The 23494-nt window shown below is 45.9% G+C and overlaps 1 protein-coding gene across 1 annotated transcript in view; it reads right to left on the bottom strand.

Annotated features, from left to right (window-relative positions):
* Positions 1–23494, bottom strand: part of MCTP1 (multiple C2 and transmembrane domain containing 1) — a gene marked incomplete at its 3' end in the record, with an annotated part of 294163 nt that overhangs the window by 43489 nt on the left and 227180 nt on the right. The window contains exon 16 of the mRNA XM_084278338.1: positions 8912–9031. Within this exon, the coding sequence (XP_084134464.1) occupies positions 8912–9031 (120 nt within the window). The remainder of the gene's footprint in view (positions 1–8911; positions 9032–23494) is intronic.

The following is a 23494-nucleotide window of genomic DNA, read 5'->3' as shown; positions in this document are numbered from 1 at the left end:
TGGCCTTGAACACCCCCAGGGACGGGGCACCCACCCCCTCTCTGGGCAGCCCCTTCCAGCCCCTCACCACTCTCTCTGTAAAAAACTTCCCCCCAATATTTAATCTAAACATTCCTTCCTTTAGCTTTAATCCATCCCCCTTGTCCTGCCAGTGCCTACCCTTTTAAAAAGTTGATTCCCCTCCTGTTTGTATGCTCCCTTCAGGGACTGGAAGGCTGAAGTTACCACATACTGGAAGGAATTTTTACCAGAAAATGAACTGATGATATTTTATATAATATTGATTATTTGTAGTAGCTGCTAGAACTGCCATGTGAATGTTGTTGCCATGTAAATCTTGATGCAAATGCAAAAAATTAAATATTAAAAAAACCCAATCATTAAAACAGTCTCAAAGAAGAAAAGCACCAGTGTACAATGAACTTACTTAAAGTTTATTTTAGATGCACACAATACTGGAAGACTATATTTGAAAAAATGTGGTAAAAAAGTTAAAAAAACCCAATTTGTCTTACAATGGGGAAAAAATCCTCGAGTCTTCTAAATTCTGGAGATACCTGGGGTGGGGGGCTTGGTTTTGCTGCTTTGTCTTCAGGTGCCCCAAACCAGCCAAAATATCCCAATCCTGAATTGCATTTGTTGGGTTTTTTTCAACTACTACTGGGACGAGACCAGCCCAGTGAAGTTTTAGGAAGGGGTTACTACACACTCCGACACGGTACGTAACCTCCAGCCACAGCCCAGGTATGTTCACACTGCCAGGGAGAAACACTTTCTGCCCAACTTACATCTTTATGTAGCGTGGTCTGTGATGGTTAAATTACTGCATAATGCCTTTAAAATATTTATAGTACCAACATTTAGTTAAATAACCTTTATGTAAGATTTATGTTGATTTGTTCATTTCTCATTTAATGGCAAATTATGAAGAGCATGTTTCATAAAGATAATTCTCCATTTAAATTCAGCAGGCCATTAAATATTAAAATTATGTTTCTGATGCAATCTAGAGCAAATTTGTCCAGCTTCAGCGATTATTTGCATTCATAAAAATTAGACTTGATTAATAAAATTTAAATGCTTGATTAAGCTGACATTTTCATGTTTCTTTTCTGATTTATTTAAAAAAAAAAAATATAAAAAATAACCACAAAGTGTCCTGCAGTGGGAGACCAGAGAGTATTTTTCCTCCCTGACTGTCCAGATTGTTGCAGAATGAAGACAGCAATGGTTCTCAGCAGACTTCTCAACACCCAGGCACATGATGCTGGTGTGCTCTGACAGTGGGGACAGGAACTGACCTAGTTGCGGAAAACTTTCTAACCTGTTTTATTGATTAAAAGAAATGGAGAGGAAGTTTGGGGTTGTGATTAATTTGGCAGAAGGCTGGATGCTGTAAGAAAAGCTCATGGGCTTTGCTGTGCCATCAGGCTCAAGCAGAAACAGAACCAGGGTCACCTTCCGTTTCGAGGTGCAGAAAGTGTTTGCTGGTGGTGAGTGAACAGGAGGTAAAAGCCTTTCTGCATCACACTGAAGAAATTATGCTGATCTAATCCTCACCTTGAGAGATGTTTCAGATCAGACCAGTTTTAGACTGGTACTGACCCATCTCACTCAGCTTCCTGCCACCACCCGGTGTGACTGAGGTTCTCGAGCCGCTGCCGTCACTATCACAGAATCACAGGATCACAGAGGTGGGAAGGGACCCCCAGAGCCCATGGGGTCCCACCCCCTGCCCAAGCAGGGTCCCTAGGACAGGGGCTGGAATCTCTGCAGAGAAGGAGACTCCACACCTCCTGGGCAGCCTGTCCCAGGGCTCCCTCACCCTCACCGCCAAGAAGTTCTTCCCCACATTGGGGGGAACTCCCTGGGCTCCAACTTGAGCCCATCGCCCCTTGTCCTGTCCCCACAGACACTGACTGGGGCTGCCCATGGACTCTGGGTCCCACCCTTCAGCTATTGATCCCCATTGATCAGATCCCCTCTCAGGCTTCTCCTCTCCAGGCTGAACAGCCCCAGCTCCCTCAGCCTTTCCTCCCAGGGGAGATGCTCCAGGCCCTTCATCCCCTTCGCAGCCTCCTCTGGACTCTCTCCAGGAGATCCCTGGCTGTTTGATCCCAGGGAGCCCAGCACTGGACACAACACTCCAGGTGGGGCCTGAGCAGGGCAGAGCAGAGGGGGAGGATCCCCTCCTGTGACCTGCTGGCAAAGGGGGGCAAAACCTCTCTGGGACATGAAGTGAAAATGATGTCAAGAGGTGACCAGCAACCTGACAACACCCTTTTGTGTCATCCTGCGCAAGTGACACATTCCACACACTCTAACTACAACACATTCTAGCTACAAAAATCATACTGATTTTTTTGCCATAAATTCATAGCAATATTTTTGTCCTTGGGTAGAAATCACTGCTTACCCCCTGGCAGAAGAGGTTCGAGCACGAAACCCCTCAGTGGTGCACAGGCACTTGAGTCACTTGATGTTGATCCTGCATCCATCTGCAGATGAAACCCTTTGAAAACCCTTCAGACTAAGAATGTTATGGACTCGTGCTTCCATGCTTTCAGACCTTAAAGTGAAGGAACACAGAAAATCAAGTTTACTGTCCTAAGGAACCTGCTTTGGTAGGGGGGTTGGACTCAATGACCTCCTGAGGTCCCTTCCAACCCCTACAACTCTGTCATTCTACTTTGTTCATTTGGCAACTCAACTTTCAGTTTGCAGGAGTCAGGCACTCTCCCAGGGGGGGTTGGTTTCCATATTGATAATACAGTAAAGTGGCACTCTCTGCCTCGAGGAGGAGCAGCAACAAATTCACCTACATCTCTGACAGACACTGCTCCCTTTCCCCCAGAAGAAAGTGATTCAGACTCAATCAGAACAGCTCCTTCAGCTGCAGCTGAGCTGGGGCCACATCGCCAACTCCAGCCCATCATCCTTAGCACCCTTTCTTGAGGAAAGAAGGAATCCAATGAGATGGATATATTCATAAGCATCCTTCTTCCCATTCCTGCTTCTGTTTCTCCTTCACCTGGCAACTTCCAGAGGACACATGAAGACAAATAAAGAATCTGAGTATACTTATGATACTGGAGGACTAGGTAAAAAGTACCTGCAGAAATGAGTTAAAAACTCAGAATGACAAGATATCTTTAATGAAAGTTGTTTTTCTTCTCAAAATTTCATCCTCAACGTGTGCAGCTCTAACTTCTATTAGAAAGATATACTCTAGAATCGTAAGTCATCAAAGCCCATTTCACAAAGAATCTCCAGTGAAATTAGAAGATGTACTGTGCCATTTTATATCACTCTTACAAGATTAATAATATGTGTATATACTCTATTATACAGATTCATAAGAATTTGTGTATGGCACATTAACTCCCAGCTGCTCACCATCATTTTCTATGCAATGACATGTGCAACTTGAAACTTCAAGAGGAAATTAGCTATTTAATATTTCCTTAAATGCTCTAAGTATTAACTATAAATGCAGGATGTGAGCTGAAGTGATTAAACCTCTTCTCCATAGGGGTATATATGGCAGAGGAACATTCATAGGTAACTCCAGGCATGTGCACTGTTCTTCTATTAAATTTTAAATTGCTTGGAAAATACCCTGACAAAGAATAGACCAAAAGTAGAGAAGGGTTAGTGCCTTCAGTCAGAGAATCACAGAGTGGCAGAGGCTGGCAGGGATATCTTGAGATCAATCTCCATGCTGAAGCAGAGATCATCAAGTCCAACCCCCCCTTAATCAAGCAGGCTCACATCTGAGCCCATGGCCCAGGACCATGTCCAGTGAAGTCTTGAGTATGTCCATGGATACAGGCTCTGTATTCTCTTTGGGTATCTTGATCCTCCCTCACAGGAACAGTGCTTTCAGATGGAATTTCAGTTTGTGCCCATTGATCCTGTCCTGTCACTGGGCACCACTGGGAAGAGCCACTCTCTTCTTCTGCTCCCTTCAGGTATTTACCACACATGGTCATCACCCCCCCAAGATTCATCATCTGGCTCCTATGCTGTGCACACCAATGTACAGGCACTGCAGGGAGAGACCTCCTGGCACACTGGACCTCAGAAAGGGTGTGAGAGCTTCTTCCAGAGACACATTTCCTTATCTGTGTCCCTATGCCTGGGGTGGGCCACTCAGCCCTGTTTTTTGAGGTCTTTCCTGTCCACTTCACTTTGCACCTTTTGCTTTCCAACTCAGACCACCACTTCCTCACCAGACTGTGGGTCGTCCTCACCTCCCCCTCCCATCACTTCCAGTTTAATGCTTTCTTCATTGTGTTAGCCAGTTTTTTGGGAAAGGTGAGGTGGATCTTGCCTCTTCCTAGCAGTCCTTGACCCTCAAGTTTGGGCCCATGGTTGCAAAACCCAAGTCCTGGTTGACAACACATCTGCACAGCTGGCTGTTGACCTGCCAGATCTGCATACTCCTCTCAAGGAGCCTTCCCCTCTCAAGGGCAGTATCAAGGAGAACACCTTCTAGGCTCCCTGTCTGCTACCTATTTGGTGGAGGAAGAACAAGAACCTGCAGAGATCCAATGAGCCTGTTAAAGCAGTTAAAAGCTGTGGCCCAATGGATGAGGGGTGATTGTCCCTCTCTGCTCTGCCCTGGGGAGGCCCCAGCTGGAGTCCTGTGTCCAGAGCTGGGGCCCCAGGACAAGAGAGATGTGGGGCTGTTGGAGAGGGGTCAGAGGAGCCATGGAGATGCTCAGAGGGCTGGAGCAGCTCCCCTACGCAGAGAGGCTGAGGGAGCTGGGCTGGGTCAGCCTGGAGAAGAGAAGGCTGTGGGGGGACCTCACTGCAGCCTTCCCGTCCCTGAAGGGACCCCAGGAACAGGAGGGGAATGGGCTTGTTAAAGGGCAGAGACTGGCAGGACAAGGGGCTGGAGTGAAGCTGGAGGAGGGAAGGGGGAGAGGGGAGATTGAAGGGATGTTCTTTGCAGAGAGAGTGGTGAGGTGCTGGAAGGGGCTGCCCAGAGAGGGGGTGGGTGCCCCATCCCTGGAGGACCCAACACTGAGCCCTGGGGAACACCCAATGCTTCTCTTCCACGTTTGTTCTGGTTTTTGACTAAAACCATGATGATAATCAATCCTGCAAAGGCAGGACAGCTGAATCCATGGGAGCTTTAACACCCAACACACCGCTTCACTTCTTTGTCAGATCTTCCAGTAGAGTTGTCCTCTATTAATAAACACACTCAGGTCTCCCAGCCTCACTGCACTCTTTGTTCAAGAAAGAACTTGCACTTGTAAGTTACTAGGAGTCAGAGTAAATGGCACAGTCACCACACTCACACTGAAATGAACAGTGCAGGCTCCCATGATGGCAGAGAAGCCCAGACCTTTTGGCAGGTGAATTGTTCCACAAGAAAGTAAGTTCCAAACTCCTTCAAGGAGATTGAAGCCAAGAGGACACAGCAAATAACACCTTGTCTGTAGAGACAGTCAAACAAGGATGAGCTGAGGCTCATCTGCCATACCTGTACAGAAACTTAGTGATCACTATTTCATTGACCTGCAGAAGAGTCCAGTCCCTGCTGCCTGAACTGATAATCATTGACAATTATTCTCCTGTAGGGACAGTACAAAGGAAAAATAACTCTTCTGAACTACTTTTGAGGGTCCCAAATTTAAGTATTTTCCACAGACCTGAAAGTAGCATAGACTGCATACAGTCTTTAAGTACGCCTGTTTAGTGTTAATTGAGTAAGGAAAGTTAACAAATGTATTTATCTTTTTGTCTTACAATTAGCTTGAGGATTTCCAAGTAACTTCCAAAGACAGATGATATTCCTAAGATAAGTAGTCAAAGATTTCACTGAGGCACACAAGGAATCTCCAGAGACCTGGGAACAGAAGCCAGATCACGTGAATCTCGAAGCATTCTCTAGCCACTAGGAAACACTGCTTAATTAATTTAGTTAATATTTACACTCTGCATGGGAAAACAGAAATATTTAAATGACTCCTAATCTAATGATACTGTGCTAATGACCTGAGCTAAGGACTTGTGATATTACTGAAGATTTGTGAGTTAATTAGAAAGGCATCCAAGAAGTCTGCAGATCACTTCATAGGAGACAGATGCTCACCGTAATGGTAACCAAGCTGAAATCATTAAAAATGAGGTCCTAACTTACTTGTGATAAACCTAAACAAAACCCAGTAATTAATGGTACAGTTATCAAACATTTGGGATGAACATGACTGGCTGTGTAGCCTGGTCTGAAGCGATCTGGCCAAGAGGAACATTTTTAGAGCATCATTTGGTGTCCTCAACAGAGAGTCCATCAAGAGCTTCATTATTTTGTTAGAAAAGTTACATGACCCAATTGATCTTCACAGGCTGGTGGCATTTCAGAGAGAAATTAAGCATATTGTAGCTCACAAGTGAAATCTCTCCTTCAACAAGGGATTTTGGTTACTCATAGCATCTTCAGGCTCAGAAGCTTTCAGCCTTTCAGGCAGCTGGAGACTAGGGTCTGTGATTTAAGTAACACATGTTTTAAATCTTGATCTTAGGCTCCTTCCATACATATAACAGCTTTGGGATTAGGAAATACCACTGTCATTTCCACCCTTAATTATAGATGACCTTTGGAAGGTTATCCCCTATGAAGAGAGGCTGAGGGAGCTGGGCTGGGTCAGCCTGGAGAAGAGAAGGCTGTGGGGGGACCTCACTGCAGCCTCCCCGTCCCTGAAGGGACCCCAGGAACAGGAGGGGAATGGGCTTGTTAAAGGGCAGAGACTGGCAGGACAAGGGGTCTGGGGAGAAGCTGGAGGAGGGAAGGGGGAGAGGAGAGACTGGGGGGAAGTTGTTTGCAGAGAGAGTGGTGAGGGGCTGGAAGGGGCTGCCCAGAGAGGGGGTCAATGCCCCATCCCTGGGGGTGTTCAGGGCCAGGTTGGCTGGGGCCCTGGGCAGCCTTGTGTAGCTCCAGGCCTGGAGGTTGGTGTCCCTGCCTGTGGCAGGGGGCTGGAGCTCTGGGACCCTTGGGGTCTTTCCCAACCCAGACCAGTCCATGATTCTATGAAGCATAACAGTATTAGTGATGCAGACAGGTAATATCAGTGGGAGCATCAGGGCTTTATCAGTTCTTTAGCCAGTAACAGTTGCAGTGGGTAGACATTGGAGACATGGGATCATTCAGGCTGGAAGGAACCTCCAACCTCCTGCTCAAAGCAGGGTCATCCGTGAGGTCAGATCAGGTTGCTCTGATCTTTATCAAGTGGGATCCTGAAAACTCCAACAGCAGCTGCACAACTTTCCTCTGCAGTATCTCCCACTTCTTAACAATTCTCATGGCAAAAACAACCCCATTTTGTTTCAAATTATTTATGTTGCCTCTTCCACTGCTCATCATTGCACTGCTACACTTACATCAATCTATTCATCTGCCAAGACTCTACCCCCATTTTCTTGATAACCTCCTTATACAGGTGGTTGAGGACTGTTCTTCTGGCCACCGAGCCACCACCTCTCCAGGCTCCAAGCCCACTTTCCTCAGCTTCCCCGTGCATGGCAAGTGCTCAAGCTGCTCCCCATCTTGGTAGCTCTCCACTGAACTTGCTCAAGTGAATCAATGTCTTTCCTGAACTGGGGGTGTCCCAAAAGGGACACAACTCTAGATGCAGTCTAACAAGTGCTGAGCAGAGGGGTAATTGCTCCCCTTGGCCCACTGGCTCCTCTTAATGCAGCCCAGGGTGCTGGAGGTCCTCTTTCCTGCTGAGGCACACTTCTGGCTCATGTTTACCTTCCATTCTTAAAATTCCCAGACCCAATTCACAGACAGCTTCTTCCCAGACACCAGTCCCCAGCCTGTGTCACTGCAAGGGCTTATTCCTCCCCAAGAGAAAGACTCACCATTTTTCCTTGAATTCCATGAGGTTCCTATTGGCTCATTTCTCCACTCTACCTACGTCTTTGATTGGCAGACCCAGGCTATCAACTGGCCCACACACCTGGTGCCACCCAAAAACGTGATGGGAGTGCACTGTCACCTCCTCCAGGTCATGGATAGAGATGTGCTAGCTCCTCATGCATTGCTGTGCTCCACTTGTTACTGCCCTCCAGTGAACAATATCCTCTGAGACCCGTTATCTAACCTGTGCTGGTTAGATAACCAGCACACCCATACAGGTAACCATGCAGATCACTCTGTCCTAGGCAGCACGCTGCTTTTGGGATGTGAACACTGACACCAACACCAAGTTCTAAACTCATAAGGCTCAGCAATAAAACATATGCCAAGCCCTTAAACTGCATGGATCCTAGAAAAATTGCAGAGCATAAAGCACAACTTCAACTTTTGGTATGTGCTTGTGAACATCTGAACCACACTTTTGTTGTTAATAACTGTCAGTTATTAGTAAATGTTTGTTTGTTAGATCCCAACTACATGCATTTAATTAAAAGATGGCATGAGATGAGAATAAGAAAAGGCTTATATGAAGCTCAATGGATAGTAACATATTAATGATAAACTGTGAAATACCATAAAAATGAGGTAAGATTCAGAAACTCTTAACAAACTGGAATAATTTTAACCTTTCACTTCAATATGTGAAGTAAAAAAAAATGCAACATAAGTGCTCAGCCACACAAAGCCATTGTCAAAGAACTCGCCTGAGCAACGAGCCTCTCACCCCTTTCCCACAGCAACCAGATTCTGAGGGCAGCACATGTTCTACTGCATTTTTACACAACATTTTCAACAAACCCAGACACATTTATTGGACAGCTGGAGCAAAAATTAAATTGCAGATGGGAAGAATTGTCCACCGAGCGTTGTGAACTGAGACACTTTCAGAAAGATGTCATGTTTAAACTCAGTTACAAAATTTTATCTGGTTAAAGAAAGAAAAGGGACATGTATGTGCTTGAAGTAGAGGAGACTCACCGTATCATGCTGCCTGTTATCTTTCCCTGATATGATCAAGAAGTAGTTCCACGCCAGCAGCAGCAACAAAGCCAGTGGTATCATGTAGAGCTCAAAGTTCCAGACCACGAAAAGATAAAGCTAGAAGACAGAGCAGGGGAAAAAAATTAAAGTTATTAAAATCAGTGCTACGTTAAACTCTTGTGCACAGTTAAGACCAATAAATTAAAACAATTCTGAAGAAAACCACCTCTCCTTGGGCAGGGAAGGTGCTTGACTGCTTTGCTGTCTAGCCACTTACCCACCTGAAACAACTGCTACACTTCCCACTGCTTCATACCTTCATTCTTGCCAAAGGAAAGTTTGTGTGGTGTAGTCTAAGAGGGATATTAATTATTCCCTCTTAAAATAATGCTTATGTTGACAAAAGTATGCAAAACAGCACAAGAATAAGATCACACTTTAAGAAAGATAATGGATAAAAAATTAATTAGCTGTTCTATGGATAAAAATTAATTAGCTCTTTAGAAAAAAGAGCTTGGTTGTTGTAATGTCACACAAACAAGCAGGAGCAGCAAGCATCACAACTCAGTCTGAGAAAACCTTTTGAATGGAAAACTAGCAGGAAAACCACATTGAAAGGGAAAAGCCTGCATCTGTTTTAATGAAATCTATCTATTTTTATATAGAGAATGCATCTATTTTAATGAAAGCACAGAAAAACACTGCTCACTACAGACTCATCGAAAATGGGATTAAAAGGAGTGCTGAGAAACCACCTAAGTCCATCCCTTCAGAAGCTTCACTTTTATGAAGGGTTTCTCCAAAATGCTGTGACTTTTTGGAGCCTGGAAGTCGTTAGGGTTTGTCAGAGCCCGTAGATGTCTGGTAGAGACACATCCAGCCAATTATTGGTTTGCAGGAAAGAACTGAAAGTGTTTGGGCTCAGATGGAGCCAGACTAAACCATTTTTACCTCCAGGTTTGCCTATGAACAAAACACCCTTTACCTTTAGCCAGCTCTAGCCACAACTTGGGTTTGTTCTCTTCTAACTCAACAAAACCCAAACATCAAAGTATGACAGCAAAGCTCATTACACAACAAAGAAGGGTATATACCCAGAAACCTCGTTAAGCCTGCCTCATCCAAATACTTAAGCCTTTGAGTATCTTTAACACCTGCTAAATGCATGGAGATGGTGTGCCACAGAACTAGCAAACCTATAGCTCTGCCAATCAGTGCCTAGGCAAACTAAAAAAGGGTCTGATTTTCCCAAACCAGTCACCAAGATGTACATAAAGTCCAGTAAGAGTGGAATGGGGATTTTAAGAGTCTTCTGCTGGATTTTTGTTTGGAGTTAATACCAAATACAAAACACAAAAGGAAAAACATAAAAAACCCAAACAAGCAAAAAAGAAGCTGTATTTTAAGTAATCTCCTCTCTCAAGATCATCTAACTTACCTCTCCCCTGTGCTTTCTACCACTGAATGCCCTGAGGACGCCCTGTGAGACTGCAAGACAAACAAGGATGCACACTGAAAGAACTGAAAAAGCAGCGTGTGACACACCTAAGAGGATATCACCAGTTCTACCACTTGATATTTCATTTGCAAGAAAACTAATTTTTATTTAGGTTGTTCAGTTTAAAAGGAAATCTGTTAGAAATGGCAATGAAGAAGAAGCAAGCAACAGCTCATGGAATTTGAGAGTTTGTCCATCAGCTTGTTAACTACCCTTCTGAGAGCAAGATTCAGTGTCATAAATTTGATACAGCCAGTTTACAATATTATTTGCATCTCAAAAGAGAAGAAAAGAAATAATCCTCGGGGCCTTTAGCCCCTAGAATGCCCTGAAGTCATGGGACACACCCTGAAGGGAGCTCTGGAAGTCGACAAACAGCACCCAAGTATCAGCACAGCAAGCTAGAGGTTTCCTGTTGAGTAACAGCAATGCATACAGTCTTCCTTATGGTCCTGTCTGAACTCTGGTTGAGAAAGATGTAAATAAAGCCAAGTAATGTCCAAACAATCCCTGTCTCCAGAGAAAACCAACCTAGAAAGTCTCAGGAGATACGGACCTGACTGGAGACTGAGGAACACAGTCATTGTGTACTCTGTACACCAGAACATCACTGGGTTGCCATCCAAACATCCATCCTCATTTGAGAAGGAGCCTGAGGAGCATCAATTCCTTACAGCCCTGTACTCTGCAGGCCAAATGCTGTATTAAGATACTACCACTTTACAACCTGCATGGTCAGCTTTCAAAACTGTGGATATTACACCCAGACACCTCCTGTAGAAGATGTTGTGGACCTGCAGGCTTCACATCTAGCTGATCTGGCTGAATTTTAACTGTTTCCTCTTCCCAGGCACTGTTCTCAGCCAGGCACTAGAAGGCAGGGACACTGTGTTTGCCACAGAAATGAGACATGGCCAGTCTGTGCAAGTGAAGTGGCTCCTCTGCCTTCCCCTGAAGAGAAATGCAGCCCTGAAATGGACATGGGAGAAAACAAGCAGGTCCCCTAGACCAAAACTTTTATGGTAGCTCATGTTTATTCATGAGCAAACCCAAAATGTGGTGGAAGTAAATGCTCTCACCTCAAACACAAATCCCTAATGGCTGGGGGAGAGGGAAGAAGGGAAGTGATATGTGGAAGCCTGAACTTCCTGCACGAAGAGGAAGAAAACCTATCCCAATAAAAAAGTCTAGGGGGGGGAAAAAGATCCCCCAAAGCTAAGGAACAAGTGCAAAAGGGCAGTTCTGGGACTTGCCCACGGCTATAGAGCATCCAGTGGAACATGGACTGTATCCATTACCGTCTCTTCCAAGGAAATAATGGCTTTAACTCTCTAAAAAAAGGATCCTCATCACTACTGAAACAAGCCAACTATTTTAAGGGAGGAGTGGGAGTCTCAAAGGTTACAGTTTAATATAGCTGCCATTTCCTGCACAGAAGAATATAAGGGAGGACTTTTTTTTTTTTCCTTCTCCCCCATGAGATCAAGATTTTCAGAGTCACAGGCATGAACTGGCCATTTACAACATCCTATCAGTTGATGCTCTTAGAGAGAGACACAGGAATTAAACGATCGTTCAGGGAGACACATGACACTATCCCTGGTGTACAACACTTCAAAAAATAATTTAAGTTAGAATATTGAATATCCTATTCTTTCGCAAACTACAGTATATTTTAAAAAGAAATCTCATCCAAAATGATTAACACTTCCTACTGTTCAGAAAAAAAGCCTGCCCTTTCAGACTAGCAGCTGTGGATCATTAGCTTTCCAGTGATGAGATGTGTTTGATGAGTATTTTTCTTTCTAATTAAGAGATGAGATTCTCTATTTGACTCTCTCTTCAGACAGAAGTGAAGAGAAAGATTTCTGCCTATGTGGAAAGGCCACATTCTACAGAACAATTATTTCAGAAGTCTTTTTATCTACCTCCACCCAATTTTATTTCATTTTTAACAGAACCCTGTTTGCACCCACAGGCTTCACAGCATTAACACCTGCACTTCCCAGCTCTTCTTTTTTTTTAACTTTTGCTTCTGTTTTGACTGCCAACAGAGAAAGGCATGTTAATAAAAGGAGCACCCCATGAAAGAGATGCTGAGCTGCATCCTCAGGTGTGGGAGCCAGCAGAAGTCACAGAAAGGAGTGCAGAATGCTCCCAGGAGATGTACAGGGAGTTTTCCAGAACCCGAAGCCTTGCAGCTACCTTGACATGCAGATTGCCTCCAGGAAAGAAGGAAAAGGGCTTGATTCTGGTCTTTCATCTGCCCTGGGGTTCTGCTGGCAGTGGCAGGGAAGGGGGATTCTCTGTAAGTGAGGCACCAGCCAGCCCCAGGCTGACACAGGAGCCTTTTGGGTTTGCGTTGGCAGCACCCAGTGTCACGAGCTGTATGCCACAGAATCACAGAATCACAGGGGCTGGAAGGGCCCCCCAGAGCACATCAGGTCCCACCCCCTGCCCAAGCAGGGTCCCTAGGACAGGTCAGGGCTGGAATCTCTCCAGAGAAGGAGACTCCACACCCCCTGGGCAGCCTGTCCCAGGGCTCCCTCACCCTCACCGCCAAGAAGTTCTTCCCCACATTGGGGGGGAACTCCCTGGGCTCCAACGTGAGCCCATCGCCCCTTGTCCTGTCCCCACAGACACTGAGCACAGGCTGCCCATGGCCCCTGGGTCCCACCCTTCAGCTATTGATCCCCATTGATCAGATCCCCTCTCAGGCTTCTCTTCTCCAGGCTGAACAGCCCCAGCTCCCTCAGCCTTTCCTCCCAGGGGAGATGCTCCAGGCCCTTCATCCCCTTCGCAGCCTCCTCTGGACTCTCTCCAGGAGATCCCTGGCTGTTGGATCCCAGGGAGCCCAGCACTGGACAAGATACTTCCTTTTTTTTTTAATAGAGGTGTCATACAAGATGTGAGGAGCTGTGATCGCCAGAGGTAACTGACTAATTTAGTAATGGAAGAAGCTACTGACTCTCCCAAGGTACAACAAAAAGTATTTTCAAGTGTTTCACAGTGCAGAGGCAGGGTGTTACTGGAGCCTTAAAGCCACCAGTATTTAGTAGACCGCCTGCTCTGTGCAGGTACGTTTGTTATCTCTCACTCCTTCTGGTCTTCCAAGAAAACATCCAAGGGGCAAAGCCTTGGGAAAGACAATTTTCCTTTCAAGCTCAGAGGATGAATGGTTGATTAGCGCACAGTGTTCGGAGCTGCGCCCCTGGGCCCCTGTTGGTGCTTCTGCCAAAATGCCAGGCAGCCAACCTTTGCATCTCCAACGTGGCCTGGAGTTGGGCAATGCAAGGTCACAGGTAGTATGTAAATGAGGCTGTAAAGATCCTCCTTGAAAATGATCAGAAGAATCCACAGCTCAAAGACAGGGCTGCGATTTATAAATATCTGAAGGGTGGGACCCAGGGGCCATGGGCAGCCTCTGCTCAGTGTCTGTGGGGACAGGACAAGGGGCGATGGGCTCAAGTTGGAGCCCAGGGAGTTCCCCCCAATGTGGGGAAGAACCTCTTCCCGGTGAGGGTGAGGGAGCCCTGGGACAGGCTGCCCAGGGGGTGTGGAGTCTCCTTCTCTGGAGAGATTCCAGCCCCGTCTGGACACCGCCCTGTGCGCCCTGTCCTAGGGACCCTGCTTGGGCAGGGGGTGGGACCCCATGGGCTCTGGAGGCCCCTTCTGACCCCTACAGCTCTGTGATTCTCTGATACTGTATTTCTTCTAGCTGTATCAGATCTCAAGCTCATATTAATGCAAACACATGTGGAAGCCCATTTCAAACGTGCTGCCTTCACTCAGGTCAGTACAGGAGCAACACACCTTTGGAACCCACCCAAAAGCTTCCTCCAACAGTCTTTTCCAGCAATGTCAGTTCCAATTACCTGAGCGCCAGGAGAAAGTGCAGTCTGCAAGACTGAAGCAACTTGGAAATAGCAAAAGCACTGAATGTGTAAAAAAATTTACAGAGAAAAAGAATCATGTCATTCTTGCCTGTGTTATTTTGAGAAGATTTCCAGTGCAACCTTGGATTAGTGTTGGTTCACTTTCTTAAATGCCTAAGGTCAACCTAAGGTAGGTTGAGAAATGCTGAATAATTGATATTTTTGATCTTCTAAGAAGTGTTCGTTCAACTCAGAAACAAACACACAGGACTTCCTGCATCTTCTGTCCCTTCACTGGAATTAGATCATTCCAGTCCACTACGATGTAGATTTTTACTTGGATTCTTTCTATTCATTTCAAAAGAAAATGGAGATACTTCCATGACAAATAATAATAGCTTTATTTTAAATCCAGTCTCAATGAAGCTCTTTGTGCATTGAAAGGCCTAAGGTAGCTCCCATTGGGGCACTTGGGTCCCATATCTAGAAGAACAGTCATTTTAAAAAAAAAAACTAATAAATTTAAAAAAATCAATTTCTTCCTAGGTAGGACATTGTTGGTGATTTTCTTCTTCCATGTTGATAACCTGTGCAACAAATCCATGGTTCTATTTCAGTCCCTTCTTCCATCTAAGTGTGGTTATTAAAGAAACAAGTCTGACAATTAGATGTGACTCACTTGATGCGCTTCAACCCACCCAAGTGGGTTTGAAACGTCTCTGCAGGTAGAGTTACTTCATCCAAAAAACCTCCAGGATGATACTATCACCACAAGCTGCCTGTGGCTTCACTGGATTAGCAGCACCAATAACATGCCCTAGCTAAAAAGCTTGAAATTTTTCATTTACTTCTTGTTTACTTTTCCCTTGGAACTTTTAACTGATGGTTTGTACTGTACTCCAGAAGTGCTATGGCTTTGCTTTGAGAGTCCTGGCAAGAATGGGGATGCCAGGGCACAAATGTGGCACCATTTTAAACAGCACATGAATTACTGATATAAAATTCGTGTTGCTGGTGAAGAATTTCAGGTAGTAAAAGTCAGGTGGAAATAAAAATTACTCTCCTCATCACTCCCCCCCCTTGTAAATATTTACAAAATCTGGAATCTCCTGGGACATTTTTTCCTCTTCATTTAAGAGTTTCTGAGCTGCATTATTACAGCCCCAGGGTTGGTGTCCAGGTTAAAATTAGGAGGGTGCTGAACATGGTTGATTTAGGCCATTCCCACACACACAGCCTCTCAGCATTGTCAAGGCACTTCAGCACTGATGTGTTCTCTCAGCCTGCTGAAATGCAAAGAGAAACATACAATATATTCCCCATGAGCAGTGACACCTGGTATCAAGTAACAGATGCCCAGCTTGGACGCTTTGGATCAAAGGCTTGTCTGAGAATGGGGCTATTTTGCCCAGGGAGGGGTTGAGTCACCTTCCCTGGGTGTGTTCAAAAAAAGGGTAGATGAGGTGCTCAGGGATCTGGTTTGGCTTAGGAGGGGAATAGTTGGACTTGATGATCACAAAGGTCTTTTGCAACCTTGTGATTCAGTGATTCTATTAGGCTCATCAACCCTCTGCCCCACTTTAATAAGGTGTTTTCTGAACAATACCCAACTGTTTACTGAGTGACCCGTGCCTTTCTCTCAGCAACACTACCTAGACATTAATTCTACACATTAATTATTTTTCAAGTAAAAAAGTGCTTTTACCGCCTGTCCATGAACTGATCTTGGCTTGCTTTAATATCTTAGAGTCACAGAATCCCAGTCTGGTCTGGGTTGGAAGGGACCCCAAGGGTCCCAGAGCTCCAATCCCCTGCCACAGGCAGGGACACCAACCTCCAGGCCTGGAGCTACACAAGGTTGCCCAGGGCCCCAGCCAACCTGGCCTTGAACACCCCCAGGGATGGGGCATGCCACGCTGTAAATTGTAGAATCATCAAAACTTTAAGGCTGGAAAAGACCTCTAAGATCATCAAGTCCAACCATCAGTGTGACCTCACCATCTCAGCTAACCCATGTCCTGGAGCGCCACAGCTACGTGTGTTTTGAACCCCTCCAGGGATGGTGACTCCACCACCTCCCTGGGCAGCCAGGTCCAACACCTGACCACTCTTTTGGTGAAGACATTTTTCCCAATCCCCAGTCTAAACCTGCTCTGAGTCTAGATGACCATTTCCTCTTCTCCTATTGCTAGTTACCTGGAGAAGAGACCAACCTTCACCTCACTACACCCTCCTTACATGTAGACTTCCTTCTAGATCTCTACTCAGACTCATCTTCCCCAGACCAAACTCCTCCAGCTCCCTCAGCTGCTCCCATCAGACTTGGCAGGGACACCCCCCAGCCCAGGGTGCCCCAAGCCCCATCCAACCCAGCCTTGAGCCCTGCCAGGGATCCCGGGGCAGCCCCAGCTTCTCTGGGCACCCTGGGCCAGGGCCTCTCCCCTCCCCAGGAAGGATTTCTGCCTCCCAGCCCCTCTCCATCCCCCTCCTGCAGCTGAAGGCCCTTTCCCTGGGCCTGGCCCTCCCTGCCCTGGGCACCAGCCCCTCTCCAGCTCTCCTGGAGCCCCTGGAGGGATGGGAAGGGGCTCAGAGCTCTCCCCAGAGAGAGCAGAGGGGCTCCAGCCCTCCCATCATCTCCATGGCTCCTGGGGACTGGCTCCCACAGCTCCGTGTCCCCCTTGTCCTGGGGACCCCTGAGCTGGAGGCAGCGCTGCCGGGGGGTCTGTGTCCCAGAGCAGAGCCCAGGGGCAGAATCCCCCTTTCCCAGCCCTGCTGGTCCCGCTGCTGGGGATGCAGCCCAGGACATGGGGGGCTGGCTGGGCTGTTGGCACACAGTGCTGGCTTATGCTGAGCTTCTCATCTCCCAAGACCCCCAAGTCCCTCTCCTCAGGGGTGCTCTTCAACCATTCTCTGCCCAGGCTGTCATTTAGCTGAGGACTGCTCGGGGTAGTTGGATCAACAGACAGGTTTCTCTGATGTCCTGGATATGTCAACTTGTTCAGACAGAGAAATCCCTTGCTGAGTCTGTCCCTTGGAATAAAGTTTGAATCAAGCAAACTTTCTGCTTCTCCTGTGTGGTTTCGTTTGGTTTTGATTCTCTGTTCTTCAAGGTATTCTAGTATGTTTTGGAGTGAGGGGTTTTGTTTTGGAAGAAGAGACAGAAGGACCAAGCCATAGGAAGGCAGAAAAATCAGCAAGAGGCAGGGCCACTGCTTTTCAAAATGGCAAGAACATCCATTCATTAGAGCACTAATACATGCTGACATTCAAACTTCCCTACTGATTTCACAGAATCCCAGAAAGCTTTGAGCTGGAACGGACCTCAAAACCCATCTAGTTCCAACCCCCTGCCATGGACAGGGACATCCTCACCAGAGCAGGGTGTCCAAAGCCCCATCCAACCCCATCCTGGCTTGCTTTAAAATCATAGAATCATAGAATCCCAGTCTGGTCTGGGTTGGGAGGGACCCCAAGGGTCACAGAGCTCCAACCCCCTGCCACAGGCAGGGACACCAACCTCCAGGCCTGGAGCTACACAAGGTTGCCCAGGGCCCCAGCCAACCTGGCCTTGAACACCCCCAGGGATGGGGCACCCACACCTTTTCTGGGCAGCCTGTACTGACCCCTGAGGAGCACCACTTGTCACAGACCTCCACATGGCCACTGAGCTGTTGACCACAACTCTTGGAATGTGACCATCCAGCCAGTTCCTTATCCACTGAATGGTCCAACTGTCAAATCCAGGTCTCTCCAAGGTACAGACAAGGATGTTGTGCTGTACAGTGCCAAATGCTTTGCACATGTCCAGGAAGATGATGTTTGTCATCCTTCCCTTGTTCACCATCTCTGTCACTCCACCACAAAAGGCCACCAAGTTTGTCAGGCACCATTTGCTCTCAGTGAAGCCATGATGGCTGCGACCAATCAGCTCCTTATTCTCCATGTGCCTGAGCATAGTCTCAAGGAGGATCTGCTCCATGATCTTACCAGGAACAGAGGTTTTCCTTAAAACCCTTTTTACATAGTAGGACAGATTCTAGAAGGTGCCACTTGCCATCAACTATCACTTCATATCAACTTGGTCCAATGTTGGTTTATTTTTAACGTTTCAAGACCATCAGTCAACATAAGTGGCCTCTCCAGCCTGATTTTCATATTTGTGACTGATGATGTGCTTAATTTTGTTGTTTGATGATGTCTGGAGAATCGGTCTGTTATAAATGTAAAACGATAAATAAAAACAAGCCTCAGATTCTTTTTTGTCTTTCACTGATCAGCTTTTCTTAAGTACATATGGCTTACCCTGCAAGCAGTTCACACAACCCAAGGAAAATGCTTTTTTACCTTTTAATCGACTGATTTGTAAATAATTTTTCATTAATAATAGCACATTTCAGTTACCTTACCACTCTTTGTCACTTCATCCCCCATTCTGCCTTATAATTTTCCAATTTTCTCCTTCACTGATATCAAGACTTTCCCCCCCCAAAAGACTTCAGTCCTGAAAACTTGCAGAGTTATGTGCAGCATCTCTAGCAACGTGTGCCTGCTTCTATTTGCAACTGTAATACTAACCTGGGGCTTATATTACTGACTTCTTGTCTCTCTACAGTGCTTTACTCTTTCCCTATGGGCATCATGTCACATTCCACCCTTCCACCCCAAATGATCTGTTGGAAGTTATTTAGGTGCCACAGACATCGACACGTTAGCATGCCAGGTATACAGTTTTCTTCAGTATTTACCAAGCCTCTAAACTTTCTTGTGCAGATTGTAGGCTGTAGAAATGAGAAGTCAGGGGAGAATACTAGTTTAGACAGGAGAGCAAGGCAGCTCCAGGTGTTTGAACAACCTGAATCCTGTAGTTATAAGACCATCCCCAGGCTGAGGCCACTGAGACAGGCGAGTATTTTTAGTTCCCTGGTAGGATAGCTATAATTATATTCTGCGATGCTTTCTTTAAAGAAAATGCAAAATAATACCCTCCAAGTTCATTTTTAGCTGGCAGTTTTCTCTAGGAGACCAGAGTAGATCGCAAGAAAGCTCAAGTATGTTCACATCCTTCCAGGTAAAAGTTAAAAAGTTGCACTATAAATAAAACAGTGACTTCTGCTATCAGCATAAACAGGACAAACTCAAAATGTTTCAGTGAGATAAACACAGCAGCAGTTAGAATACAGCCTGTGACAGGTAAAGTATCCTGTATAGTTTCAGTTTGACTCTATTGTATAGCACAGCACAAAAGGAGTGGAGAGATGGTGATTAGCAATCTCATTTTCATGTAATTAGATATGAAAGAATAAATAAATAAAAATAATGAAAAACAAAAGCAAGATGGTTACTGCTGTATCACCACTCAGGCTTTGGCTGTGTTGACTTCTTCATGCCTTTGCCAACCCCACCCTGGTCTGCAGAGCTCCATTCAGGTGCAACTGAGTAGTGGCACCACACTCACATCCTCCAGCTGCATCACCCTGAACTGCTGGGAGTTGCACAAGAAGTGTGGCAGGCATTGGGCTAAGAAATATGCCAGTGACACCCGAGGGTGGCTGATGTACTTTGAGTCTTGTGAAAGGCTTCCCTTGATACCCAGGAAAATGCCCTGCTTAATGAGGGCAAGAGCAGAAGTGACATCTGGGAGGAACCCTGTGGTGCCACATGAAGAAGAATGTCAGAGACAGACTGGCAAGACAAAACTGAATTATTTTGGGTAAGAAACTACAGAAAACTACCCCTGGCTAGCATTCTGGCTAGCACTAAGTAACCATTCATACAAGGTTTGTACAAGATTTGTACAACCACTTGTATCAGTACAGGCTGGGGGTGAGCTGCTGGAGAGGAGCTCTGTGGAGAAGGACCTGGGGGTGCTGGTGGGTGACAGGGTGGCCATGAGCCAGCAGTGTGCCCTGGGGCTGAGAGAGACAATGGGATCCTGGGGGCATCAGGAGGAGTGTGGGCAGCAGGTGACAGGAGGGGATCCTCCCCCTCTGCTCTGCCCTGCTCAGGCCCCACCTGGAGTGTTGTGTCCAGTGCTGGGCTCCCTGGGATCAAACAGCCAGGGATCTCCTGGAGAGAGTCCAGAGGAGGCTGCGAAGGGGATGAAGGGCCTGGAGCATCTCCCCTGGGAGGAAAGGCTGAGGGAGCTGGGGCTGTTCAGCCTGCAGAGGAGAAGCCTGAGAGGGGATCTGATCAATGGGGATCAAGAGCTGAAGGGTGGGACCCAGGGGCCATGGGCAGCCTCTGCTCAGTGTCTGTGGGGACAGGACAAGGGGCGATGGGCTCAAGTTGGAGCACAGGGAGTTCCCCCCCAGTGTGGGGAAGAACTTCTTGCCGGTGAGGGAGCCCTGGCAAGGGTACATACAGGGCTGCCCAGGGGGTGTGGAGTCTCCTTCTCTGGAGAGATTCCAGCCCTGTCTGGACGCCGCCCTGTGTGACCTGTCCTAGGGACCCTGCTTGGGCAGGGGGTGGGACCCCATGGGCTCTGGGGGTCCCTTCCAACCCCTGTGATTCTGTGATTCTATGAAGGTGCTGGAAAAACAGGAGCGAGCTGAAATCTGAAGTCTGAAACAGACGTAAGGGTGGACAATGCTCACAGGTCCACAGAAGTTCGGAAGTCCACAGCCATAAGAACAGGCTCTGTGGACAGCAGGGCACAACCCACCCAAAACAAAGAATAAACACACCACGTAATTAAATGGCCTGCAAAAATAAATAATTGAGATTTTAAATGTGATTTTTTAACATTCACTGCTGCCAGATGTATTGAGAAATAATTGTTTTTTAATCTGTAACTGCTAATGCAATTTGTCAAGCCAAACAAACGCAACAGAACGCGGTTCTGCTTCTTACGATTCCGAGCGGAAGGCTGTTTCCTGCTGCTTTTGTTGAGGTAATGCTTCTGCAGGGAGAAGTATATTTTCATGCTATTAAAGAACAAACATGCCCTTCCAATTGTCTCCCTGTAATAAATTTAATTGCATTTGCATTTCCACAAACTACACTAAATCACCTCTAGCACAGAGAGGTGTGCCCTGGCAACTTCCCTGTTGTTTTTACAGTTACTGTTTCCAGTCAACAAGTGCTGAAGCCCAAGCTGTCCCCCTTTTTACAATCACCTCTCTCTGTGCTGTAGTAGCTTTGCAGGGAGTGTGTTTGTGCACTCCAAATATATGGTATTTCATGGAATCCACCTCACCTTTCAGTGGTTCATTGTTTCAGCAACGTTACTCCTCATTTATCTAGGCACCTGCCACTCCAAGATGTTTGGCCACACTTTAACATAGAAATGTCCCTTGGGCTTAAAAACAGTAACATCCATGGTGTGAGCAGCATAGAATCATAGAATCACAGAATCATGGACTGGTCTGGGTTGGAAGGCACCCCAAGGACCACCGAGCTCCAACGCCCTGCCACAGGCAGGGACACCAACCTCCAGGCCTGGATCTTCAAATGAGGATCCCTAATTCCTTTACCTTTTCTGGAGAGGAAAAAGAAAACACAGGGAAGTTTTTAGCTCTTGATTCTTCTATGTGTCCTTTCCCTGAGGACCATTTGCTGCCTTTGGTGCTTCAGGGTGGAGCACCAAGGCTTCTAGGAGGGAAAAGCAGTGTGTTTGAGGAGATGGTAGCCAGATGGAGATGTTTAATGTGTCCCTCAGATAAGGGAGCCTTCAAGAGATGGGCAATGTGTGTCAGGCAACAACACACAAAACACAAGCATCACATCTTGACCCATTTTTAGGAAGCCCTGGTGAGTTTAAAGGTACAAAATGGTTGCATATATTTTAAGGAGAGAGTAAGCACACGATTCTCCCAATTCAGAAACAAATGCACTACGTCACTACGATGGCTGAATGAAAAGTTTCAACCCCAGAATGTGACAACTGACAAAGTCAAAGCCAATGGAGGAGATTACAGACAGCACGGCTGAAATAACCTACAATAAATACCAGGCAGGAGAAAGGAATTTGGGTGTATAACCAGAACAGGATCTGAGTTATTGGAAAAAGTCTCTACGGAGATCTGAGATAATCACAAAAGCTGTCTTCCTCATTAGCAGTTTCACAGCTGCACGGTTCATCCAAAATAGAACGAACTATCAAGAGTCCCCTCTTACAGTCTCTCTCCACATCTTAAAAGCATGAAAGTTCTTGGGTCTTTGAAAACCCTTAGTGGAATTTAACTAGCAAAGATGTATCGGTGTTTGATTCACCAGTTACTCCACATTATTTTGGCTACTGGTTGGGAATCACCATATCTGGAAGATACCTGTTATGGCACCAGAAATAACCAGAAACAGAGCTGAAACGAGCTACTAATAAACAGAGAAATACAGATTATTTCTGTATTTTCTATGTGTGCACACACAGACACAACCATATATTTACAAAGCACAGTGATCTTTCCGCTACACATTTTGTAACTCCATTTTTACACCCTCTACATTGGTCCTTTGAGCCACAAAACATCAGTTAGCAACACCATTGCTGGGATGAGGTCTTGTTGCTCGGTGCCTCATTTGATCATTTACATCTCTGCACAGATGTAAAAAAGAGAGAGAAAGTAGAAAATCTGTCTACTACTTTGTGCTTGTTCTGCCTGGGTGAAAATGATACATAACATTTACTTACTGAAAGGAAAACAGCTCTAATTTTACAGACAGGGATGGAAAGTTTTGGGGTTTGGTCCTGTTCCTTTTGCTTTATTAGAGTATCCTTTTGTCCCATGTGATTTCAAGCAGACAGGGCAGCATTAAAAAGCCATAGGTTTTTTATGTTTTGATGCTGTGTCTACAGTTAGCTAGTGGGAAGTTAATTTTGGAACCTCGTTTGAAAGGATCAAGAAAAATACTTCACAGACACGGGTAAACACAGGTAGAATTTTGATTTTTGTGACAAATGATCAGTGTTTTACCACCACCTATGAACATTACAGGCATTTTACCATGCTACAGGTGACAAACTCTGGTGAGTATCTGTCTGAATGCCTTTGAATATTGCAAAGCATATGTAAAATCACCCATAATCTACTGGAGTTTGTTAGAACTCTGTTTAATTACCGTCCAGAACACTTTAATATCAGTTTTTAAATATATATATATAAAATATAATAGGCTATATTGAGGCCCACTGCAATGAAGTTTTCCATATTGAGGGAACGTGAATAATCTAGCACTAAAGAGCTGTCAGTAAGGTACAGAAACAACATG

The sequence above is a fragment of the Gallinula chloropus genome, assembly GCF_964237585.1.
Source record: "Gallinula chloropus genome assembly, chromosome: Z".
NCBI classification, from domain to species: Eukaryota; Metazoa; Chordata; class Aves; order Gruiformes; family Rallidae; genus Gallinula; species Gallinula chloropus.
The sequence above is the reverse complement of the archived record's forward strand: the minus strand, read 5'-3'. Positions and strand labels throughout refer to the sequence as shown.